The sequence below is a fragment of the Diabrotica undecimpunctata genome, chromosome 8 (genome assembly GCF_040954645.1).
Source record: "Diabrotica undecimpunctata isolate CICGRU chromosome 8, icDiaUnde3, whole genome shotgun sequence".
Taxonomy (NCBI): Eukaryota; Metazoa; Arthropoda; class Insecta; order Coleoptera; family Chrysomelidae; genus Diabrotica; species Diabrotica undecimpunctata.
Window position 1 is genome coordinate 116,631,109 of NC_092810.1, and position 26,443 is coordinate 116,657,551.

General features: G+C 30.7%; 1 protein-coding gene across 1 annotated transcript; it reads left to right on the forward strand.

Annotated features, from left to right (window-relative positions):
• Positions 1-26,162, forward strand: LOC140449075 (cytochrome P450 6k1-like). The gene is made up of 5 exons (XM_072542218.1): positions 1-102; positions 18,764-19,631; positions 19,927-20,139; positions 22,744-22,989; positions 25,984-26,162. Exons 2-5 carry the CDS (start codon positions 18,764-18,766, stop codon positions 26,160-26,162), a joined length of 1,506 nt encoding a protein of 501 aa, XP_072398319.1. The 5' UTR covers positions 1-102.
• The last annotated feature ends 281 nt before the right edge of the window (positions 26,163-26,443 follow it).

Consider the following 26,443-nt stretch of genomic DNA (forward strand, 5'->3'; position numbering starts at 1 on the left):
ATTTATTATATGCTCATATAGACCTGAGGTATTTCAACCACTTTAGTTGATGTTAAAAGTATTTCGGTTACGTAAGCTGACAATAAGTGTATTTAACTAAACGTGAGACTATTAAGGTACATAACGAACAATTTATTCTAGTCGTTAATTTTAACTAATCAATCAAATTCTTTGAGTAGTGTAAATCTATTTTCTAACTATATTAGAAGATCATCATTATCAATCTGTCTTGATTTTTTTTATAGGATAATATATATCTTCTTGTACTGCACTGCTTGCCCGTGACTTATTTTATATCATCTGCCCACCTCTTCTGTGGTCTGCCTACTCTTTGCCTGTTCTCTCTTGGTTTCCAGTTTGTTAATCTCTGTGTCCATTTTTCGGGATTATCTCGGGCAACATGTCCGACCAATTGCCACTTGAGCGTTGCCATATGTTCTGCGACATCAGATATCTTTGTTCTTTCACGAATGTCGATATTTCAAATCCTCTCTCTCAAACTAATCCCTAGCATGGCCCTCTCCATCGCTGTTTGAGTTGTACTAAGCTGCTCTCAGGTTTTCTTTGTAAAGGTCGTGGTCTCCAGTCCATATGTAGTTACATGCAAGATTTACAAGATAGATTTATCATAAACTCGACGTTTTAGCCACATTGATATATCTTTATTTTTCAAGATAAAGCTTAACTTAACTTGCCGAAAGCTATCCAAGACAATTGTATGCGTCTTTTTATTTCGGTTATTTGGTTTTCTTTGCCGATTTTAATTATATGTCCAAGATATATATATATATATATATATATATATATATATATATATATATATATATATATATATATATATATATATATATATATTATATATTGTGGTCTACATTTTCAAGACTAATGTTGTTAATTACAATATTAGTTTGTAAATTACTCATTATTTTTTTTATGAAGGTTCATTTTAAGACCTATTTTATTTGACTGCTGATTTAATTCCTTGAGCATTTGCTCCTCTGTACTAAATAATACTATGTCGTCTGTAAACCTCAAATGACTCAAACGTACACCATCAATGTTTAGATCTTTTTGCTCCCAGTCGAGCTGTTTGAACACATTTTCCAATGCTAAGGTAAAAAGCTTTGGTAAAATAGTATCATCTTGTCTAATACCTTTACGAAGATGCATTTTTTCAGTTTTTTCGTCTTTATTAATTTTGATGTGGAATGTGGCCTGTTCATAAATGTTTTAAAAAGTGTAGTGTACCGTGAGTCTATTCAAGCATCCCTGAGGGCTGTGAAAAAGGACCAAGTTTCAATACTATCGAAAGCCTTGTGAAACTCAATAAATGACGTATGTAGAGGTACATTATATTCTGTAATTTTTTCTACCAGTGTTCTAATGGTTTTTAAGTAATCGTTAGTACCAAACCCTTTTCTAGATCCCGCCTGTTTAACCGGTTTATATAAATCAAGTTTTTGTGTAATTCAGTTGATTATTATCCTTGTTAGCAATTTATATAAGTGTGACAACAAACTTATAGGTCTGTAGTTTTCAATATTATTAGTGTCTTCTTTTTTGTGTAAAAGTATTATTTCGATGTTTTTACACAGACTGGCTATTCTTTTTTCTCTTAGACACTTATTCAATAAAACTTTCACAACCTCTACAACGATGTTGCCGCCCATTTTTGACATGTCAGACGTTATAAGATCCTCACCAGGAGCTTTTTTATTTTTCATTTGCTGTAACGCATGTCAAATTTCCCAAGAAGTTATTTTAGGGAGAGTTTCCGAGCCAACGTTTAGAATTATTTTATGGTCTCTTCCGGGGTTCTGTATAGCAGATGTATACAGACATTTGTATTTTCTTGTTATTTTACTTTTTTCCGTTACCGTTTTACCGTGTTGGTTGTTGATTTTAGTTTTCTTTGATTTTCCTTTAGTTAAATTTGATTTCAATACTTCCATGTTTCTGTTTTTTTCGATAGTTTGTAATATTTGTTTTGTTTGATAGACTCGCAAGTCTGACTTTATGCTCTTTTTAACTTTATGTTGATAGCCTTATACTTTGATGATCCTTTCGATTCATTTTTCTTCTTTCTTCCATTAAATCCTGTGTTGTTTGTTTCAATTTCGTTTTTCTCGGATTTTTATTTTTACCCAGATCTTTTTTTGCAGTTGATGTTATGTCATTCGTTAATTTTTGTATTATTTCATTTATATCTTTTGTGTTGAATACCGGTAGAGGTCCTAGTCTCTTTTTAGTTTACTTTGATATTCCTCTTGATTCATTTCGAGTGCTTCTATGTTTGGTAATTTATCCAATATCCAATGGTGTTAATAATTTTCTTCTATAGAATTCGCACCGTAACTGGGACAATATCTGGGAGACGTAATGAGGGGATAGCGATATGAACTGCTAAGGCTGATAATACAAGAAAAGATAATGGGAGAAAAGAGTATATGAAGAAGGAAAGTGTCACGATTGAAGAATTTAAGGGAGTGGTTTAAAGAGTTTAAAGAGTTCTATAGAACTCTTCACAGCAGCAGTAGATAGAGTAAAGATAGTGATGATGATATCCAACTTCCAATCTGGAGACGGCACTTAAAAAAGAAGCACCCTAATTAAACGCTGATTACTACTAGTGTTGACAGAATTTAACACACTAACATCTTTAGCAATGTTTTAGAAGTTAGAAAGTATAAAGTCAATTTAATTTTTACTTAAAATTTTCAGCTGAATACTTACCTGAATTTTCAAAATATCGAAACTCGTAGTACTAATTGAAAAACTAGCACGAGATTCGGAGGCGGCACTTTTATGATAACTTCTTAACATGCCATACACCAAAGTGCGTAGGCGACTATCTCATTACTAGAATTCTGTTCTTGGCGGCGTGACACAGCTCGCCTGTATTGTGTATTCCTGTCCATTCTTTAATATTCCTTAACCAGGATAATTGTTTGCGGCCGGCTCCTCTCCTACCTTCGATCTTTCCTTGTAGGAATGATTCCCTCTTTATGATAGCACACACATTGAAATATAGCTCTAACGCAATACTCCCACTATGGACCGCGTCCCACTATGGACCAGTTTACCCTATATATATATATATATATATATATATATATATATATATATATATATATATATATATATATATATATATATATATATATATATATATATATATTGTTATGATGTGTTTTTTTGTTTGAATGATGAGCAATGAGTATTTTTAATAATATAATATATAGGGTTTTTATCGCGGTTCTCAAAGAATTAGCTTGTAAGTACTTTTTTAAATTATCTTTATTATAACTATTATGAAACACACATATATATCTAACCTAGCCAATGTAAATTTAAAATAAACTATCTTTAAATTGATGTTCTTATAAAACTAATTAAATTCTATAGACAATGTTAAATTTAAACAAACTATCTTCAAAATTGAAATTGTTATGACATTAACTAAATTATATTAACAAAATTTTGTACCTTTCTTTCACTGAATGCCTAAATGAACTGTTTTCCACTATATATATTCTAATCACCACTGAAAGTCTTCGTACTTCGGTTATCCTTGTTTTTGTGAAATTACTTTTTTCAATTATCAGCTTCTACCAATTTAAGATATAGTTTTCTTCACCAGCATTTCTACACCACCAACCAAACCAGCAAACAGCATTTATATTTATTCTTCTTTTCAATATAGCAATATCCAATTATTATAAGTTGATTTATACTAATCTCCAACCATAATATAATTTAATTTCTTCCAATATACTTTTTTTTTAATCTTCAATAATTATTTGTGTATAATTATAAATGTGCATTAAATATATGCATAATTTTTAATCTTCTTTTAACTCACTATATTAAACAATTTGACTATTTGTACCTGATTCACTGACTCCAACTAACTTTCATATTTCTTACTAAACTTTTCTGACTGACTTCTTGAAAATTCTGAACAATTTACTTCACTAAATGTGTCTATGTACTAACTTTCATAATGAACTGGCCTGACTTCTGACTAAAAACTTAAAAACTTCCTAAAACTGCTAAAAACTCCCTCTTGAATCCAAATCACGGGTATTTATATCTTTTGGACATTCTAGAACCATCTCGTAAGAGATCATGTTCCAATTTGTTCTATTTCATACTTGTATGAATTTTCTGGAACAAACCATTTCGCAAACATGGCCATCTCCGGAGATCCAGAGAATTCCATTCTTTTCTATTAATAATTTTGTTTACATTTAGGCTTTTCAGATCAGAATATATAATTAAATTAGTAACTTAACATTCTAATTTAATAAAATACACATTTCAAACAATATATTATTATAACCCACTTTATATTTGTAAATATTCTTAAACGTCACTTCAGAGTATAAATATCTGTCAATCTCCGAGAGTATTTTTGGTTGCCTAAGCACATGGCTCACTTATATATATTTACAATATTAAAATACAACTTTTTACAATTATTATGCTAATTTATTAAAAATGCCCTCACATAAATAATTTTTATAAAATTCTCTAGTATATAACTTATTTAAAATAATCAAATACTTTTTTATATCTAATATTATGTAGTATATAACTTATAAATTATTTTCTATAAACCCCAATCGTCACAATACCCCAAAAATAATATTTAAAATAAATAATTTACTTATTATTTTTTTAAATATTAATTTTCTCATACCTTATTAAATTTAATAAATCAAATTTTTTTTTTTTTATTTAAAATGTGTTAAATACATCCCTGTTCGCTGTCTATGTCAAAACAGAGAACAACGGAGCACAGTTCGGCTATTCTATGGTCATGCTGTCATGTCAAATGGAGCAATGGATGCGATATCAGAGAATAAAATATAACCTTAATTAAAAATATAATAGATATGGTGTTCTGTTTATTTATAGACAAAATCTAGGAATTATTTCCATTCAAAATAACTTCATCAATATAAATTGGTAAGTTTTTCCACTTTATTATATTAGAAAGACATTTTTATAGCAATTATAGTATCTAACCCCAAATTATGATTTTTAGGGTACAAATTAATTTCCATATATACAAAATTCAACAAGTATGATGTCACATTTATTCACAACAAAGAAATCTACCATCTATCTATGAAATGGATCTATCAGTAAGTTATTAGTGTTATTATATTTGTGTTAAAGGTATAGAAATCATTATTCAATCTCTTCATGATATTGAAAAATGTCGTTGATATGAAATATGCCTCTTAGTCTGTTCTCTGCATCTATTAACACATAACTATTTAGTCCATTCTGATTTTCAATTGTATATGGACCTTCAAACATTGGTTGTAATTTCTTACAACGGTTTTCTTTAACATTACTTTTTCTAAGTGAACGAATTAACACTAGGTCTCCTTTTTGAAATGTGATTGGTTTTTTTATGTTTCGATTTTGTCTTCTGATATATTTTTCAGCTTTCCTCCTAATTCGGTTATTCACTTTCTGCATTACTTGTTCTAACATATCCTGATTATATTCACTAATCCACTTTCTGTTTCCTATATGGCCAAACATTAAATATTCTGGTACTTCCTCTGTATTCAAATTATTTGTATTATTTAAAAAATATTCTACTTGTGGTATATGTTGCTGCCAAGTTTCGTGTTGATTTTGACACAGTATCCTTAAATATTTTATAACTTCTTTAATATATATTTCTGCAGGATTTGCCTGAGGATGTCTGATACTTGTAAAATGAATGTTGATTCCCTTTTTCTCACAAAATGTCCGAAATTTTTGGTTGTTAAAATATGTAGCATTATCTATTATGCAATTTCTAAATGGTCCTATTTCTTCGAAAAATTGATTAATATATAATTTTAATGTTTTAACATTTGTTCTGGAGCAGGGATATAGTTTAATAAATTTTGTATATAAATCAACTATCACTAGTATATGCTTTTTTCCTGTTGGACTGAGAACTAAATTTGAAATAAAATCCATGGAAACTGTATTTAGTTTTTCATATACAACATTAGATTTATATGTGTTCTGGTTTTTGAAATTCTTTTCTTTGTTTAGTTGACATATTGGGCATTGGGTAGTAATTTCTTTTGCTATACTTATGTCATTCTTTGCAAAATAATTGTCCCTAAATAGCATCCATAGCTTTCTTGAACCAATATGCATATAATCGTTATGTAAATTTTTCAATATTTTCTTTGCTAAAGTTCTAGTTATTACATATACTTCTATGCCATTTATTATTTTATAATATACTCCATCTTTCCTAAGGACTTTTTGTTTTTCACTCAAATTGATCTGATCTCTTATAATTTCTTCTTTAGAATATAATCCAGTACTTTCTACTAATTGATTTAATCCAATTTTTATTGTTCGCTGCCCTTTTTGTGGTGTATTTTCTAACCTTGATAAAGCATCTGCCACTATATTGGATTTTCCAGAAATGTATTTGATTTCAAAGCAGTATTCACTAAGTATTAGACTCCACCGATGTATTCTACTGTTTCCATATTTGTTATTTAATATAGACGTTAAAGCTTGGTGATCTGTTTCTATAGTAAATTCATTACCCAACAAATAAAATCTTAATTTTGTGACACAGTGTATTATACTTGCTAGTTCTAATTCTGAAACTGAGTAACCCTTTTCATGTGGCTTTGTAATTCTTGAAATGAATTGTATTGGGTATTCGACCCCATCATGTATTTGTAATAATACCCCTGATAATCTCTCTATTGATGCATCTGTTCTTAATATGAATGGCTGTGTATAGTCAGGATAGTATATTTTCAAATTTGACAGAAAAATGTTTTTAATCTCTTGGAATGCTAGTTCTCTTCTCTGATCCCATCTCCATTTTACACCTTTTCTCAGTAGTTCAAGTAATGGAATTTCTTTTATACTTAGATCTGATATCATCCTTTTATAATAATTAATTATTCCAATAAATCCTCTTAAAGTTCTTAAATTATGTGGTGTTTTATATTCCTGAATGACTTGTGTCCGTTCTGGATCCATTTCGATTCCCTTAGTGTTAAGTTTATAACCTAGATATATGACTTCTTTTTGAAAAAATGTACATTTTTCTTGATTTATTTTTAGTCCAACTTTGTCTAATCTATTTATTATAATTTTTAGGTGTTTCTCATGATCTTCAGCCGTTTTAGAAAAAATTAATATATCATCAATGTAGTGAATTACAAAATGTTCATATTGATCCAAAATATCATGAAGACATCTACATAGAGCACTGCAAGATGATTGAAGTCCAAATGGTACTACTTTGAATTGATATACTACTCCATCTATCTGAAATCCTGTATACTGTCTACTTTTTCTTTCTAGAGGTATTAACCAGAAACTATGCTGTAAATCGATTTTAGTGAAAAATGACATTCCTGTAATTCTTCCTAATATTCCATCTATACTCATTGGTGCTTCAAATTGCTTTTCAGTAATCTTGTTAATATTCCTTGCATCCAAACATAACCTGATTTCACCTGATCTTTTTCGTACTACTACTATGGGGTTAATAAAACGTGTGTCTGCCTTCTCAATGATCCCATCTTCTAACATATTATTAATTGTTTTGTTTACTTCTTCTCTGTATTTATATGGTATTGGGTATGATTTTGTTTTAAAATCTTTTTCTTCTTTAACTTTTATACTATGGATATAATTTTGTGCAATTCTATTTTCTTTATTGACAAGTCCCTTGTGTTGCTGCAATATGGAAATGACTATTGATTTATATTCTTCAGGGCAATTTAAAACTTTCATCATATCTTCTTCTTTACAAATAAAATTATTCTTCATTATGTACTCATTATTCCTTGCTTTCAATTTTACGCACTCCGCCTCGTAGGCATCCATCTGCTTAAAATTTCCATTCCTTAAATATTCACTACAATAATTATTCTTTACATTCTTTTGGGACATTTCCCTATCATCAAAATACATTTCTTCTTCATAAACATCATTATTTTCTTTTAATAATATCCTATCAACTCTTATTCCTTCTTCTACCTCATCTTTCTGCATAAATTTAATTATTTGCCCTTCCAAAGTTACCATTTTTTCTTCAAAATCTATCTTTACTTTCTTCTTTTCCAATTCATCATTTCCCATTAATATATCAACACATAAATCCTTGACAATAAATCCTTGCATATTAATTTCTTTATTAAGAATATTAATTTTAAAATTGGCTAGTTTATCAATTTCACCAAACTTCTTATTATTTGCACCAATAATTTTAATTTTTGGAATCTTTATTATATCTGATAGTTTTAATGTATTAAAAATAAAATTCTCCGAGACTAAAGTACTTTCTGAACCAGTATCTATCATAATTTTAATCATTTTATTTTTGGCCAAAGCATTTATATAAATTAAATTAATAGAGTCAATAATTTTATCCTCATCTAAAGAAATAAATTCAGAAGGTTTTTCATAATAGCAATGGCCTAACTTGTAATTCAGAAAGTTTACTGCACAAAATTTTGATTATTAGAATTGTCAGATTGTATCTGACCACTTGGATCTGATGTCCTATGTCTTTCCCTACTATGACTTCTACTCACATTTTCTTGCCTTGTACTATTTCGTTCCCTGTCTTCGCAGCTTTTATTCCTTCGAACACAATTTACCTGTCTGTTATAGTTAGGTCGCTCTGTATTTCTTCTATTGTTAAAATCTTGTTTATTATTATTAGTACTGTTATTAAAATGTTGTCTATTATAACTAGTATTATTATTAAAATTTTGTCTATTATAACTAGTATTATTATTAAAGTTCTGTCTATTTGGATTACTGTTATTATTATGAAAATTTTGTAAATTATTACCATACCTAGTATTATTGTTATATGATTGTCTATATTGTTGATTATCATTATTATATTGAAAGTTATTATTGTTTTTTCTGTTGTTATTATTACTTGTCATATTGCCTCTTTGTATTCTTTGAATAAAATTAATAAAATTATCTATTGTTTGAATATTTTGTACAGTTACGGTTTGCACAACATCAGCATCAAAATGTCTAGATACATTTAAGACTGTTTCATCCTCTCTAAGTGGTGGTTCTAAATATTTTGCAACTGTTATCAATTTCAATGCATAATCTACCATATTTGATTTTAAATTTTGATTATACTTTCCAAAATATAGAATTTCTCTAAACTTGGCTTGCTCTAATTCACCCCAATAATAATTTAAAAATTTATTTTCAAATGTTTGAAAATTATCTAAATCATTCTCAATACTAGCAAACCAAGTTGCTGCATTGTCATTTAATGTCATTCTAATATAATCTTTAATATCATTAATATTATTCACAAATCTTAATTTATGTTTTAAACTATTTATGTATACTCTAGGATGCAAATTTTTTATATTACCAGAGAATTTAATCCCAGTCTCATTTGTTAAATTTAAGTAAGGTCTCCCTATGTCTCTCATTTGTGAAATATCATCTATTCTCTGTTCCACATTTCTTATTTGATTACTATTTATTTGGATATTTTGTTGTATATCGTCTAATTTTTCTTCTGTGTTTCTCCTGTCTTCGTTAATTTTTACTTCTAAGTTACATTTCTGTAACTCTATTTTCTGTTCTATATCTATTTTATTATCTTGAATAATCCTCTTTACTTCTGTCCTCTCATTGTCTATCCTTTTCTTGTAGTCATTCCGTATACTTTTTATTTCATTTGCTACTTTTTTCTCTGCAGCTTCAAGTTTTTTATCCATTTGTTTTTCCATTTGTTTTACAATTTTATTATTATTATCTTCTATTTTCTTTTCTAATTTTCTATAATTCTCTTCCAATTTCTGTTCCATTTTTTTCATGTCTTCTTTGACTTCTTGTGAATTCTGTTCCATTTTTTGTTCTATTTTTTTCATGTCTTCTTTGACTTCTTTTGAATTCTCTTCCAATTTTTTTATGTCTTCTTTGACTTCTTTTGAATTCTCTTCCAATTTTTTTATGTCTTCTTTGATTTCTTTTGAATTCTCTTCTATTGTCTTGTTCATCTGCATCATTAATGACATCAAAGCTGCCATATTGACATTTTCCTCTCTTTCTGGATTCATTTCTGCAGTATCTTGTGGAACTTGAACTAAACTCTCCTCTTGTATAGGTTGTGTTTCTACTTCCACATCTTCTTCATTCTTTTTGCTTCTTGTACCTTTCTTTCCTTGAGACATTTTGAGACTTTACTTGTTCAAATATAATTAATAATAAAATCTATTATTTTTCCTTTCTACTGATAATTAATTTAGTTATATGAGAGCACTTATCTTCCCAAACTAATTCTTTTAAATAGAGAGCCCCACGTTGGGCGCCAAATTGTTATGATGTGTTTTTTTGTTTGAATGATGAGCAATGAGTATTTTTAATAATATAATATATAGGGTTTTTATCGCGGTTCTCAAAGAATTAGCTTGTAAGTACTTTTTTAAATTATCTTTATTATAACTATTATGAAACACACATATATATCTAACCTAGCCAATGTAAATTTAAAATAAACTATCTTTAAATTGATGTTCTTATAAAACTAATTAAATTCTATAGACAATGTTAAATTTAAACAAACTATCTTCAAAATTGAAATTGTTATGACATTAACTAAATTATATTAACAAAATTTTGTACCTTTCTTTCACTGAATGCCTAAATGAACTGTTTTCCACTATATATATTCTAATCACCACTGAAAGTCTTCGTACTTCGGTTATCCTTGTTTTTGTGAAATTACTTTTTTCAATTATCAGCTTCTACCAATTTAAGATATAGTTTTCTTCACCAGCATTTCTACACCACCAACCAAACCAGCAAACAGCATTTATATTTATTCTTCTTTTCAATATAGCAATATCCAATTATTATAAGTTGATTTATACTAATCTCCAACCATAATATAATTTAATTTCTTCCAATATACTTTTTTTTTAATCTTCAATAATTATTTGTGTATAATTATAAATGTGCATTAAATATATGCATAATTTTTAATCTTCTTTTAACTCACTATATTAAACAATTTGACTATTTGTACCTGATTCACTGACTCCAACTAACTTTCATATTTCTTACTAAACTTTTCTGACTGACTTCTTGAAAATTCTGAACAATTTACTTCACTAAATGTGTCTATGTACTAACTTTCATAATGAACTGGCCTGACTTCTGACTAAAAACTTAAAAACTTCCTAAAACTGCTAAAAACTCCCTCTTGAATCCAAATCACGGGTATTTATATCTTTTGGACATTCTAGAACCATCTCGTAAGAGATCATGTTCCAATTTGTTCTATTTCATACTTGTATGAATTTTCTGGAACAAACCATTTCGCAAACATGGCCATCTCCGGAGATCCAGAGAATTCCATTCTTTTCTATTAATAATTTTGTTTACATTTAGGCTTTTCAGATCAGAATATATAATTAAATTAGTAACTTAACATTCTAATTTAATAAAATACACATTTCAAACAATATATTATTATAACCCACTTTATATTTGTAAATATTCTTAAACGTCACTTCAGAGTATAAATATCTGTCAATCTCCGAGAGTATTTTTGGTTGCCTAAGCACATGGCTCACTTATATATATTTACAATATTAAAATACAACTTTTTACAATTATTATGCTAATTTATTAAAAATGCCCTCACATAAATAATTTTTATAAAATTCTCTAGTATATAACTTATTTAAAATAATCAAATACTTTTTTATATCTAATATTATGTAGTATATAACTTATAAATTATTTTCTATAAACCCCAATCGTCACAATATATATATATATATATATATATATATATATATATATATATATATATATATATATATATATATATATATATATATATATATATATATATATGTATATATATATATATATATATATATTTATATATATAAATATATATATATATATATATATATATATATATATATATATATATATATATATATATATATATATATATTGTTATGATATGTAAAATCGAGAAAAATATTGGTTTGTTTAAAAATATTTCAAAGTGATATTGTAAGTGAAATCCAAAGACAATTGAAATACATTAATGCAGTGATTAAAGACAATAGAAGGGATTATAGAAAGAGGTTTTTGTTAGTTTTTAAGAATTATAGAAAAATATTATTTGTAAATAAGTTTTAGGAAATTTATAATTATAGGTAAAAATTTGTTTGTTATCGAAATGAAAAAATGGGGGAATTGTGACGAGTTTTGATTGGCGGAGATTGAAAAAGATGGGATAAGTATGTAGGAAAAAGTTTAGCGAGATTGAGGAGAGAGAAGGGAGAATCAGTTGGTTTCCAAGTCTGTAAGACGAACAGTGATTGTTCTCTGGCGGTTCCTGAAATGTAGCAAGCAGTAGTGTTGAATGTTAGTGAGTTTTTGTGGAGTTAGTGTATCTGACAGAAGCTGAAGCAGCAAAATATTGTAAGTCATATTTCTCTACTTATATTCCAAGAGTCACTGTTCAGGCCAACGAGAGATTCAGTTTATCGTAAAGAGAAGATATTCCAAGAGTCATTTTTCACTCGGGCCAACGAGAGATTCAGTTTATCGAGAGGTGAAAGGCTATCATAATTTGAATGATTTGTGCTTTTGAAGGAGATCATTAAGGACGATATACTTGCAACAATCTGTGTAAGATTGCTGATTACATAGGGAGCGGTTGAGAGGAGATAATATAGTCTACAAGGAACAAGGCTTTGGACCACTCATCATCAGAGAGAGATATTTTTGTTTCTGCAGTTTTTTTCTTTTATTGATAACACAATTTTTACACGTAATTTAGAAAGGATATAAATATTTTGATTAGGAGAGTTAGAATAGTTTGGGATTTTGAGATTTCAATAAATATTGTTTGTACCATTAATTTTGATTGTTCACGTACGGAGAACAAATTTTTGAGAATCCTTATATGAGATTTGTTTATTGAAAACTTTTGGGTGTGAATTATTTCATTATTTTTATTTCAATATATAGTGTTAGATCATATGTGTTTTTTATTATTCCGGTATTCTCTGGACCTTACCTTTCACATGTAATAGCATAGATATTGAAGCACGAATTTAACCCTGAGATAAAAGAATTAAAAATTGTGATAGAGTCATAATCATATCATTTAAATAATTTTAATTAATCAAAAAAATTAATTAGCTAATTATTGCTTGGCGCACCAAGACTTTAAATATCACAATAATATATATATATATATATATATATATATATATATATATATATATATATTTATTTATATATATGTATATATATATATATATATATATATATATATATATATATATATAGTGTGTCCGTAAAGTACGGAATAAATTAAAGCCTTTTTAAAAAAATCTAAAACACGTTGATTTTAAAATTTATTATTCTGCATTTTACAATATATTTTCATTATACAAGGTGATACACATTACAGTGATGACTTCATCGTCTCTTTTTTTTTTAAATGTAAATCTCTGTATTTTAGGACATTTTTAGATTGATAAAAATCAGCTAATTCCAAAAAAGTATAATACTGGGGGTCTAATGGATATAATTTGAAAGATATGCGCTTAGAAAATTAATTTTTATTGATTTATAATATTAATAAATTATAAATAACTTGAAAGTAATCCAGTAATTAATACATAACTTAATCTTAAATGTTCGAATTGTAGCCCTTGTTGTATTTGACAGTAACCCAAACGTTGTACAAATTCTTGTAGAACCTTGTTAATGCTTTCTTGAGAAATATTGTTTGTTTCTTTACGAATTCTTTTTTTTTTCCAAGTCTCCAATATTCGCAAAGGTTTGATTTTATAAACAACATTATTTATCGCATATCTTTCAAATTATATCCATTAGACCCGAGTATTATACTTTTTTGCAATCAGCTCAATGTTATTGATCTAAAAATGTCACATTTAAAAAAAGAGCCGATGACGTCATCACTGTAATGTCACTGTAATATCACCTTGTATAATGAAATTTTATTATGAAATGTAGAACATTAAATTTAAAAATCGAAGTGTTTCAGATTTTTTTAAAAAGGCTTTTCATTTAGGAAATATTGAATTTATTCCATACTTTACAGACACACTATATATACATATATATATATATATATATATATATATATATATATATATATATATATATATACATATAAACCTAGAGCTAAGAATATTACTATTATAAAAATTAATATTAAACTCCATATCTAACGGAAGAATTCCTGGTTACAAAAGGCTTGCGACAGGGATGCTGTATCTCACCAACCTTATTCAAGATATATGTTGCAGCGGCATTGGAAAGATGGAAAAGAAAGGTACATAGGATGGGTATAGAGCTTAGCAATGAATGTATATATACACTCCAGTTTGCTGATGACCAGGTAGTGCTAGCGACCGACAGGGAAGACATACAGTACATGCTAAGAAAACTGATAGAAGAATATCACGACTGGGGAATAAATGTCAATACAACAAAAACCAAATATCTTTGTATTGGAAACGAGTCAGATAACATAGACCTCGAAAACGGACAACATATTTCCTGCTGTCAGAGCTACGACTACTTGGGTGTTGCCTTTGACAATACAGGAACTGATACACGGGAAATAGAAAAACGAATCACTCAAGCAAAGAAAGTCTTAGGATGTCTCAATGGTATACTGTGGAGTAAAGAGATAACGAAAGGAAGGAAATTTAATATATATGAGACCATGATTAAAACTACTCTTCTTTATGGCGCTGAAACATGGAGAATTAGTGAAAAGAACAAAAAGCGAATAGAAGCAGTAGAGATGGATGCAATGAGAAGATCTTTAGGTATTTCCAGACGAGACCGAATCAGAAATGATGTAATAAAACAACGTATGGGAATAGAAGGAAATATAACTCAAGATATAGAGAAGAAACAATTAAGGTGGCATGGGCATATTCAACGGATGCCAGCATCAAGACTCCCCAAAAAAGTAATAGAATGGCAACCGATAGGTCGACGGAAAAGAGGAAGACCCAGATTAGAATGGCAACACGGCGTAAACAAGTCCATGAGCGAAAGAAATTTAACAACAAACGACTGCAAAGATAGGAAGAGATGGTGTTTAGGTATCGGACAACGTCGAAAGACGTTCTAAACCGATGTGTATATAATATTAAACTCCAAACCCAAACAACAAAAAGGGGTGGGTTTCCTTAATGCTGTCTGGCTTAAGAAAAAGATACTAGTCTCAGCATTAAGAACATTATAATGAAAGAAAGAATGAAAGATAATTTCAATCAATATTAGGTACTATTGGGTGACTGTCTCAACACAATTGACAGTTGAGATAGAGAAAACCACCGAACGTCATTTTGAAGAGAAAGGATAGAATTTTTTTTTCTGCAAAGCAATGTTTATACCTATACTTCTGTGGAAAAAAGTTATGGGGCAAAAAAGAAAAATCGCATGTTTTCGTGTTTTTTTGCTTCGTTTTTTGAATTAATCTTTGTAAAAAAGATTATTTATGAATTTCAAAGGTGGCAGATATCTGTAGATATATACGAACGTAAAATACACATAATTGACCTAAATCTACATTCATATTCGTTATTATTATTATATTATGCACTAGTTGAGTCTAGAATTCGATATGGAATTCTTGGGTGGGGCGATATACAAAAAACTTCTTTAAATACTTTAAACTTATAAGAATATTAAAAATGATAATTAATAAAAAAATTACATACTCTTCTCATTTTATATTCTTTGATACTAACGTAATGAATACGAGGCAACTTTATACGTATTCCCTGCTACTGTACACATACAATCATAAGCATATTATAACATCAAAAAGAGTTTAATTATGGTTTTTTTTAAATTAAAACGCAAAAAAATTAAATTGAATAAAATAAATCAGTCAACATAACCTCAAAATGTGACGTATTTGATTCTAATTAAATATTTGATTACAATCAAGTTTTGATTAGCGTTCGAACAACCGGCCCTTTAGTATGGTAAAATCTATATTTAAAAAGTATGTATTAACCATAGATCGTATGTTAGTTCATATATTTTTCGATTTGAGGAATTAATATTGATCACAATTAAAAATAGAAGAATATTTGCAATAGAATGATTTTTTATATTCGTTTTTATACATATAAAAAAATTAAATGCATATATTATACATATTATACAATGTTTGTAGATTATTATACACCTACATAACGATAGCCTAATGCTGACAGATCGTAATCCACAAAAAATTGAAAATTCATATTTTTGTGTCAAAGGCAACCAACCGTGCATTCCTATATGCTGTTAAATTCTCGTAACCTAAATAAAATAGTAAGGTGGCCATTTCCGCGATTTCTAACAAGTCCTAACCCGCTCGCGTTGTTTGTTTACTTCCAACTCATCTTATCCCACAGTGTAGCTTGAATGGCAAAGCGTGTTGGTAGTAATTCGTTTGACGTTTTTGGTATAAAAACAAGACAAAACAGTCAATAATGTTAGGAAGGGAATATACTGGTTATAGAAGGCTACAAAACATTTTGAAACATGATATTCTACGCCCTGAACGTAAAATGAAGCCAGCCTGTGTCTCGAAGTTTTGCGCTACCGCGCCGACTCGCTTTTGCCAAACAATATCAGAAAACTTAAGAAAAGAAATATTTTTAAAATTTTAGAAAATGTCCTGGGAACATAAAAGGATGTTCTTCGCTCATATGGTTACATACAAGGAGAAAAAAAGATGTTATGTAGATGGACCTTCCATTCCAGGCAAAGTGGTACCTACGAATACTTTCCGACAGTAAAAGGCGATAAATTACAAGTCTGCAAATTGATGTTTCTTAACACACTAGGAGTAGGAGAAAAGATGGTACAGAACTGGGTAAGTACGGCACGAAAAGATGGATTTCTAGAAAGTTGTGACATGATGCAAACAAGGATCAAAGAAAAAAGAGAGTCTACACCAAAAGCAAAACAGGACATTTTGCGAGTACAGAATTTACGAGAGTTTCTGAACAGGCTGCCTAAAGTAGAGAGCCACTATTGCCTCAAGTCTACTGGAAAGTTATCATAATTTCAAATCGAAAACTAAAGTATATAATATTTATAAAGAACAATGTAAAGACAGGGAGGTACCATTATCAAATTGTAAATTCTCTACAGAATTTGACAAAATGAATTTAGCATTGTTTAAACCATGCAAGGACCAATGTGATATATTGTTCATCTTACAAGATGAAACAGGTTACAGATGAACAATACGCATCCCACATTAGATCAAAAGACCTAGCACGCGTCGAAAAAGAAACCGATAAAACCAGAACCATTCATAAAGAAATTTACTGTTTTGTCGTTGATGTGCAGGCAGTCAAATTGTGTCCAGTGTTACAGGCTAGTTCTTTGTACTATAAAACAAAGCTACAAGTACCTAACTTTACAGTATATAACTTGGAAAACCATCGCAGCATGAATTTCGTTTGGATTGAGACTGAGGCAGACCTTGATTCATCTGTATTCATTACGTGTGTAATAAAACATCTAGAACAATATTTGACCTTTGAAAAGAAAAATGTTATAATATTCTAGGACGGCTATGGTTATCAGAATAAGAATGTCGTCCTTGCGAATGGTTTATCGGTTTTAGCTTCCAAGTATGAAGTCGAGATTGAGCAAAAAATTCTAGAAAGAGGCCACACTCAGATAGAGTGTGACTCTACCCACAGTCTAGTTGAACGAAGACTAAAAAATCGGCAAATATTCCTACCCTCAGACTATATTTCGGTAATATCAGAAGCCAGGAAGAATCCTGCACCTTTGAAAGTATCCTATCTCAACCACCCTTTTTTTGTAAACTACAATGACTCTAAAAACTTTCGCTACAGCTCAATTCGTCCAGGTAAATCAAAAGGAGATTTGAAGGTAACAGATCTTAGAGGCTTAAAATACCTACCAAATGGGGATATATTATACAAAGTGGCCCATGATCAAAAATATGAACTCCTTCCTCAGAGAAAGAACACCGTCAATCACGATTTGGTTTACGATCAACTTTATTCGAATAGATTAAAAATAACCACAAAGAAATGGAAGGACATTCAAGATCTAAAGTCTGTATTACCTGCAGATGTGCACTACTTCTATGATACGCTGCCTCACGAAGACTTAATCACCAAAGACAATAACAAAAATCAAAAAAAGAAAGCCAAGATTTAAACTTATTATTTAGTTATTTTATTTTAATTATTCCTAAAAATGTTAACTGTAACGTTGTTTAAATGGTATTCGCTTAGTATCAAGTAAACACACATTTGTATCTGTTTTTATTTGAAATTAATAAAAATAAAAAAATAAGGATTATGATTTAAAATGACGTAAACCACACTTTTATAAGAACATCTTGAGTTATAATAACTTACTACATTTTCTAAGAGTTCGATATACTCGTAAGCCGCCATGACGTTGGTTACAATATGTCGTATCCCTTAGTACCCTGATCAAAATTAAACAAATTTATATTTTTAAAATAAACTCACTTAGTAGCCATTACATAATTATTTATTTAAGAAAACATTACACGAGCAATCCTTTATAATTATATTACATACACACTATTCCCGTGTTCGACCAATAGGTTTTAACGGGCAATGAGTAAATTTTTTGATTTTTGAGTGACAAATGTAAAATTAACATGTATATAAATATATTTTAGATGCTGCTTACTTCATCATGGATAACGGATATCACAATATTTATAGCCTTTGTAAGCTTTTGGGCTTATAAGTACCTCACAAGAAATTTTGACTATTGGGAACAAAGAAAAATTCCATATCCAAAACCTCTTCCACTTTTTGGTAACTTTTACGAAGTATTTACTTTTAAAATGACTATCCATGAGCGAATGAAAAAACTTTATGATCAAATAGATGCACCATATTTTGGAATATTTATTTTGGATGAACCGGTATTAGTTTTAAAAGATCCTAAACTAATTAAGGATATTTTAATAAAAGACTTTGCTATTTTTTGCAATAGAAGACCTGTTGTGCCTGTACAATCTCTTATGGCCAAAGCAATCTTTTTTCTGAAAAATCCAGAATGGAAACAAGTGAGAATAAAGTTAACACCGGTTTTTACTTCTGCCATGTTAAAAAACTTACACAATAACCATTTAACTGAAATCTGTAACTCTATGACGACATTTCTAAAGAAAAATAAGGGAATACTAGATGGCAAAAGGGTAGGAGAACTTTTTTCATCGGAATTAGTTATTAAATTCGTGTACGGAGCTAATTCTCACTGCTTCGATGAAAAACCTTCTGCAATTGAATCAGTTTTAAAAAATATGAGTGCGTTTAGTCTTCGAAATGCAATTATTCAAAATCTCTATTTTATTAAACCATCATGGGTAATAATCTTACAGCTAAATTTCATTTCGGAAAGTATATTGAAGTTTTTTGAAGGTGTTTTTAAGCAAGTAATGGAAGCAAGGAGCCATTATGACGGCAAACCACAAAATTTTGTCGATTTCGCAAATAAAGCTCTGAGAGAAAAACAATGCGGAAAGGAAGATGTTTTGGGTAAGTTTAACCTTAACATTTATTCTGTGGAAATTATGTAAAACGAAAAATTAATTTGAAAAAATATTAATTAAAAAAGTTTAAAACAAAAAGGTATGGAGGCGTTTCATCTGGTGATATCTGGTCAAAATTTTTGATATTCGTGTTTGATCAAGAGCTTAATTATGAAGTTTTTAAATTGTAATATTAACAATTTTAGTTCATAAACAAAAAACTTGATTCTAAATTATTAAGTGGGGTTTGTTTTATATCCATAAATAACGATAACATTTTAATATTTTTTTTTTATTTTCAGAATTACAGATGTCAATATCAACTGCACTATCTTTTTTAATAGCTGGTAAAGATACACTAACTACGCAAATTAGCTTTACTTTATATGAAATTGCCATGAATGAATCGATACAAACTAAATTAAGGAACGAAATCAAAGAGAATGTAAAAATGTTCGGTGGCATTACATATGAGGGTGTGCATCAAAACAAATATCTAGAAATGTGTATTAAGGGTAAGATATATTAATTTTTTATCGATATCTGAAATGGTAACCGTACTTCTAGTTTTTATGGCTTATCTTCTTGTACGTCATGCCTATTTTAACTACTTTATTTTGGTTTTATTCAGTTTCTTTGTACTTTGAGCATGTATAGTAGAAGGTAAGACACTTAAGCGCACTTTGCCTCTGACTGTGTTCAGGTCGTCTCTGATGTTGCTCAGAGTACCTCTGATGGTGTCTTGATCGTCTCTGATGTTGTTTGGAACACAATCAAAAATTCTCTGAATAACATCGGAGATGACCTGAACATTATCAGAGACATTGGTACATTTCAAGCCGGGGACGTCAAAGTGCGCTTAAGTGTCTTACCTTCTACTGTGTTTATATATTTTTTAATATTTTAAGTGAATTAAGTAAAAGATTTTTCATTATATGGAAAAAACAGAAAATAATGTAAATTACCCCAATATGCCCGTCGTGTAGCGTAAAATGGGGTACAAAATTGGAATAAAAAAAAGTCCATTGGCAAAATTAGCATATAAGCACTGCTTCATCATCCTCATCTTTTACACCTGCACATGAATTGTGAGCTCATTTATACAACTGGAACAACTTATCCATCCCTCTGTGGAACTTAATTAAATCTCTCCGCAGTACAAGCAGTCAATGTCACTATCTTAAGCTTTTGAATGTAACTCTACTTTTTAGCTTTTTTCATTTTAGATTTTTTACTCATCTGAGATTTCGTTTGATCATCGGCTATCTTTATTTTTGCTGATTTCGCCTCCATAGCCTGCTTTTTTTGCTGCTCCAATTCCAGCTCCCTTTTGTAAGGCAAAGACGATAAAATACAGGTATTGCCTCTTTTTTTTATGCGCGTTTTTGGAATTGATTTACTTTAAGCGCTACTACGATAGCTTTGGGACTTACGAACGTAAAACTGGAGACACTTTCTTTGGAGGATGCTGGTTGAAGCTCTGCGTCTCTCTAATGGACGACCCCAGACGAAGCTCGGAGGTTTTCGCTCTAATGGACTGTATAATAAGATCTACTAGATTTTCAGGTCTACTGGTTACAATTTCTATATTAATTGTACCTGACGGCAAAATAAGGAAGAAATTTGCTGAAATGCTACTACTCTTCCAGGATGTGTTCTAAGCCATTTCCTTACTTTTTTGTCATAATATGTACTTAATATCTTCATAAATGCAATACCTAAGGCCTGTAGACGATGCGTGCAAAGGTAGAAAACATAGAATGTTCACCTCATTTTCCCTCGCACAATTAATTACATATTTAGTATACAATTACATCTCGGTTTTTTGTATATAATAAAAGACAAAAGACCCGAGAATACTTGACAAACTCTTTAAACCATGAAAAAAGCAATGTCTTGTCTATCCACCACTTTTCATTAAGCTCAATCTATCCACCGGGCACGAGGCCATTCAAAAACCTCTATTGCATTTGCTTTCGGAGAAATATTAGCATGCGAGACGTATAGGCTCCTGATGTAGGCAAACAAATTTAGCAGTTATAGTTTTTCTACTATAAAGCTATGATTGACCACTCTTTGTGCCTATTAAAAAATCCCTGCATCTATCCCTGTCCAGTCATTTTCTGCTTTCTGTTAAAAGGGTGCCCAATTAAATTTTTATCGGCAGGGTCAAAGGCAAGTTGACTACATTACGTTGACTTCATATCGTTGATACATACAGCCAAACAATCTTGATTCCGTATCACTAAGATGAGCACGAAGTTCTATTTTTTGTTTGGGAGTGAACACAGACCTTTTTAGCGCCTAAAACTTTTGCAACGGAACAACTTACATTATCTCGTTGTTTTTTAATATAATGTTATAAAGTTCTAAAGTGAGAAACAGCAAATAAAGTTGATCTCAGTAGTAACTCATCTGACCGGTTACTACAGCATTTACAGCCTGTTGAATGCTCTCTGTTGACCTCATTAGACGACCAGTTTTCCTTTTTTAAGTAAGCACCATCTGGAACAAAACAAGTCGCTACTACCTGACTTGACAATGATAAGTGCGACCTTGCCGAAAAGTCGTCAAATTAATGTTTTTGATCAAAACCAAAATTATTCAACGAGGAGTCAAACCCTGAAAACTACAGAAAGCATATATATATATATATATATATATATATATATATATATATATATATATATATATATATATATATATATCAAGCAAATTTTTTACAGCTGGCGCCGTTTCTCGCATCCTAATTTCCAGCGTTTTCTGTCGAAGCAATCTTCAGTTTTTAAATCTCTCGCGGTCATTACAGTTTATATCTTTGCAAAATATTGTTATCCCTCTAATGTATTTAGGACCATATCTGTCGTAGGAACACGATTTGTCAGTCTGTATTTGAACTGGTAAACAACACTGCGTTATAGCGTCATTTCATCCTCCTATGGTCTCATCAGACACAGGGGCTAAATAAAAATTAATGTTTTAAATACAGTCAGACAAAACGGCTATCTGTTATTCCCTATAGTCCTGTATATGAGAAAACCTGCAAACTAATCTGTTATTACAAAATTAGCGCAAGTGAAATTGCATTTCTGTTATATTTTATTTCTTTGATTCTTTAGAAACAACGAGAAAATATCCTGCTGTACCATTCCTGGATCGAGTACCTATCGCTGATTACAAATTTGACGGTATAGATTTGGTAGTGGAAAAAGATATGACAGTAGTAATACCATCTTATGCACTGCATAGAGAAGAAATACATTTTCCTCATTCTGAAGTATATGATCCAGAAAGGTTTAGAGAAGATATGACATCAGAAGGCTTAACTAACATTCCGTTTGGAGCAGGACCCAGAAGTTGTATAGGTATATTTTAATCCTCCTTGATTTCATTAACTGGACTTGATTATAAAACAACCCTAAAAGAGATAATAACTCGTTAGTTTACTTTAATATTTGATATAAATTCTTCTTTTAGTAACCTGTTTGATTATAGGACGTTGGTGATCATATTGACTATGATAACTTTGTTTATGGCAACTTTGAACAGATTAGCGAATGTCTTTTGATAGCACTTTTGGATATTTTGGAACCAGAATGTTTTTTTCGGTCTAGACCTCTTCCTCCGGTGATCTTGCCATCTTTTGAATTTTTATTGTTTTTCTTACTTCTGTACTCTGTTTCATTTGGTGTAAAACTATTTCATTTCTTATTCGATCAACCCGAATTATTTGCAATATTAGTCGGTTAATACACATCTCAAAGGCCTTCAATTTTTTCATTAGTGTTTCTGTAAGAGTCCAACTCTCCATGCCATACAGAAATATGGAGAATATGTAGCAGCGTATTAATCCGATTCTCAGGTTCCATAATACGTAGTACTATTAATTTATTTTCTCATATTGCAGTTATCGTTAACATTAACGCCCAAATAGATCATATTGTGGACTCTTTCGAACTTTATTCCGTATGATCCGTTGTTTATTGGTTGTAACTCTGTTTTGTAAAAATATTACTTCTGTCTTAAAGGTATAATGAGTTTTAGCTCATATTTAGAACATGTTTCAGTCACCCTATTTATAAGTCGTGGCAACTATTTTTCATTGGAAGCAATTAGTATCGTATCGTCTGTGTATCGACATTATTGGCATTGATTACGTTGATTCTAATGCATGCATCTTCATCTAAGTCTTCTTTAAAAATAAATCGGAGTAGATATTAAAAAGTAGAGGCGATAAAATACACCCTTGCCCCACTCCACGTAGTATTTTCACTGTTTTCGTCATATTCTAACCAATTCGTATGTTTTTGCACTTTGATGCCAATACAAATTAATAATAAGGAGGTCGTGGTTATCAATTCACACCTTTTTCAAGACACCGATCAGATTGTCGTGGGTGACCCGGTCAAAGACTTTTTCGAAGTCGATAAAAGACATATATAGCAGTTGTTCTAAATCCCTACATATTTAAACCATTACCTGCAAACTGAATAATGCTTCTCTGGTTTCAAGTTCGCTTCTTAAACCAAACTGTGTTTCACCCAGTTGTACTTCTTTTCTGTTGTAAATTCCCAAGTGCAGTATTCTTAAGAAAATTTTCAATACATGGCTCATCAGACTGATAGTGCAATGATCGCTACATTGTTTGCCATTTATTTTTTTCGGTATCATTATAAATGTTGACACTAGCCAGTCTGTCGGTATATGCTCTCCGTCCGGCTCGCGGAGATAAGAATACGGCCGGGGTCAGAAAGCCCTGCCTGTCGTAAGAGGCGACTAATGGGTAGGAATAGGGTGGTGGAGAGCCGTCGTTTGAGGTGTCGGGTTGGTAGAAACGCACACGGTCGCTTCGGCAACACGGTCACCGGTCTACATTCCTAGTATCCGAGACGAGACTACTCGTGGGACCACTCTATTCCCATTCCAAAAGAGCCTGGTGTGGTTGAACGAGCTGGGCCCGTAAATACCTCTCTTGACCTCGGTCAGGAGGGGTGTGGATATACCGCTCCTGACGGCGGTCAGGAGTGGTGTAGGTGTCCCGGCACGTACCCACCGGGAGATCCAAGAGTGGTAGAGGAGAGATCCTCGGCGGCGACCTGTCTACGTGTGAGGTGGAAATTCCTCCGCCTGCCGAACCTACCCGCCCGTAGTGTGGGAGAAACGGGTAGGCAAGGTACTCACAACACAGGTACTACGGGGAAGGTGGAGCCCCCGCGGGTCGCGTGTGCTAGACGTGTCGTGGTAACCCTACGGGGTACCCACACGGGGGGACCCACGGGACGTCTTTGGTACGCGCCCCGTGGCACCTTCACTTTGGTGTCGGACTCGTAGGGGCAGAGGTTTCACTAACGGGCGTATGCCGAAAGGCCAGGTAGCCCAGGGTCCTGACAGGTTTTTACTTGGAGGGCACGCACTTATGTCATGTCAGTATATGCTCTGTTTTGTATATTTTTATTAAGGAGGTTTAGAAGAGGACGTTTGCCTTTATCTTCGAGTAGTTTGAACTTTCTGGATTGGTTGCTTTTTCTATTTTTTGATAGTTGTATAGCTCTTTTCATTTTGTCGAAGGTTATGTTTGGACCAGTCGATAAATTTTAGATTTGAATTTCTGTTCTGTGGGATATAAAACGTCGAGAATTTTTACTAAAAGCACACAGCAGAAGATAAAGTAGATGACCTCTCTAAGTAAATATAAATTGTGCATGGTGTCTAACAGGACTATATTTTTTCTTGTGTTTTATTTATACAGTGCGAAATAAAAGTCCAAATAGTAAAAGCACAAGTAGTTTTAGCAGCGCCAACTGAAGGCTCCGAATAATTATGATGAAACTTTACGTTTTTCCTGCCCTCCTTCAGGATCAGGAGCTTGGTCACTTAGGAAAACTAAAATGGAAAAGTGGTGTTACCGCCGCATGTTAAAAGTTTTATGGATAACGGCAGAGTGACCAAGAACTTCTTCAGGGAGTGAAAAAAAAGAATAAATAATCAGAACACTGAAAACACAACAGCTTGAATACTTTGAATACTTTGTTAGAGGTCCTAAGTACATAATTCCGCAAGACATAATGCAGAATAAAATAAAAGTAATTTTAAAAAAACAAAAAAAAATAAAATAAAATTTTCTAATTGAAGGAAACAAAAGAAAACATGTCCCTAAAAATAACTCAAAATGTGTAAGGTATAGTGATAAGAAACTGGACAACTGCGACAATACATATAAAAATGTAGATATAAAGACTTCTTACTTTAGTAATAAATAATTAAACTTGCAGTGGGCTATTTTATCTAATTACATAATTATTATTTCTTAAAATAATTTTATAATTTACTGACTACAATTTACTGTTTGACTTTTTTAGGTAAACGCCTGGGGGTCCTAAGTTTATTAGTAGCATTGTCATATATTGTTTATAATTTTAAAATAGAAAAATGCCCCGAAACTCCCACCAAGATCGAGTTCGAACCGAAAAGTTTTGCTCTTAGTTCGAAAGTGGGCCTTCCTCTTAAAATTACGCCTATAGGAGATGAAAAAATATAAAATATTTTATTTAAACTGTTGTTATTTCATGTATAATAATTTGTTAATAAAAAAATTAAATGTGTAAACAGATCTTAAATTACAAGTTTTTCCCTTTGTAAAAAATCATTAAATGCTATTTCTTTAGTTGTGGAGAAGTCATGGCTATGCTTTTTTCCGATTAGTTTCATTAATTCATTAATTTATTTATTAATTCATTAACGCGAGGTGTATTGACTCGAGTTAAAAACAGGTGTCACTCCACCGAGTTCCAATGCTCCAGGCCATCCTTTTTCCCTTAT

What these genes read in the sequence shown, in the direction of transcription:
- LOC140449075 (XM_072542218.1), top strand. Translation starts at nt 18,764, where the DNA reads ATGCTGCTTACTTCATCATGGATAACGGATATCACAATATTTATAGCC. An exon ending in TCTAGAAATGTGTATTAAGG is followed by an intron (nt 20,140 to 22,743) that starts GTAAGATATATT and finishes TTGATTCTTTAG; the next exon opens with AAACAACGAGAAAATATCCT. An exon ending in AGGACCCAGAAGTTGTATAG is followed by an intron (nt 22,990 to 25,983) that starts GTATATTTTAAT and finishes TGACTTTTTTAG; the next exon opens with GTAAACGCCTGGGGGTCCTA.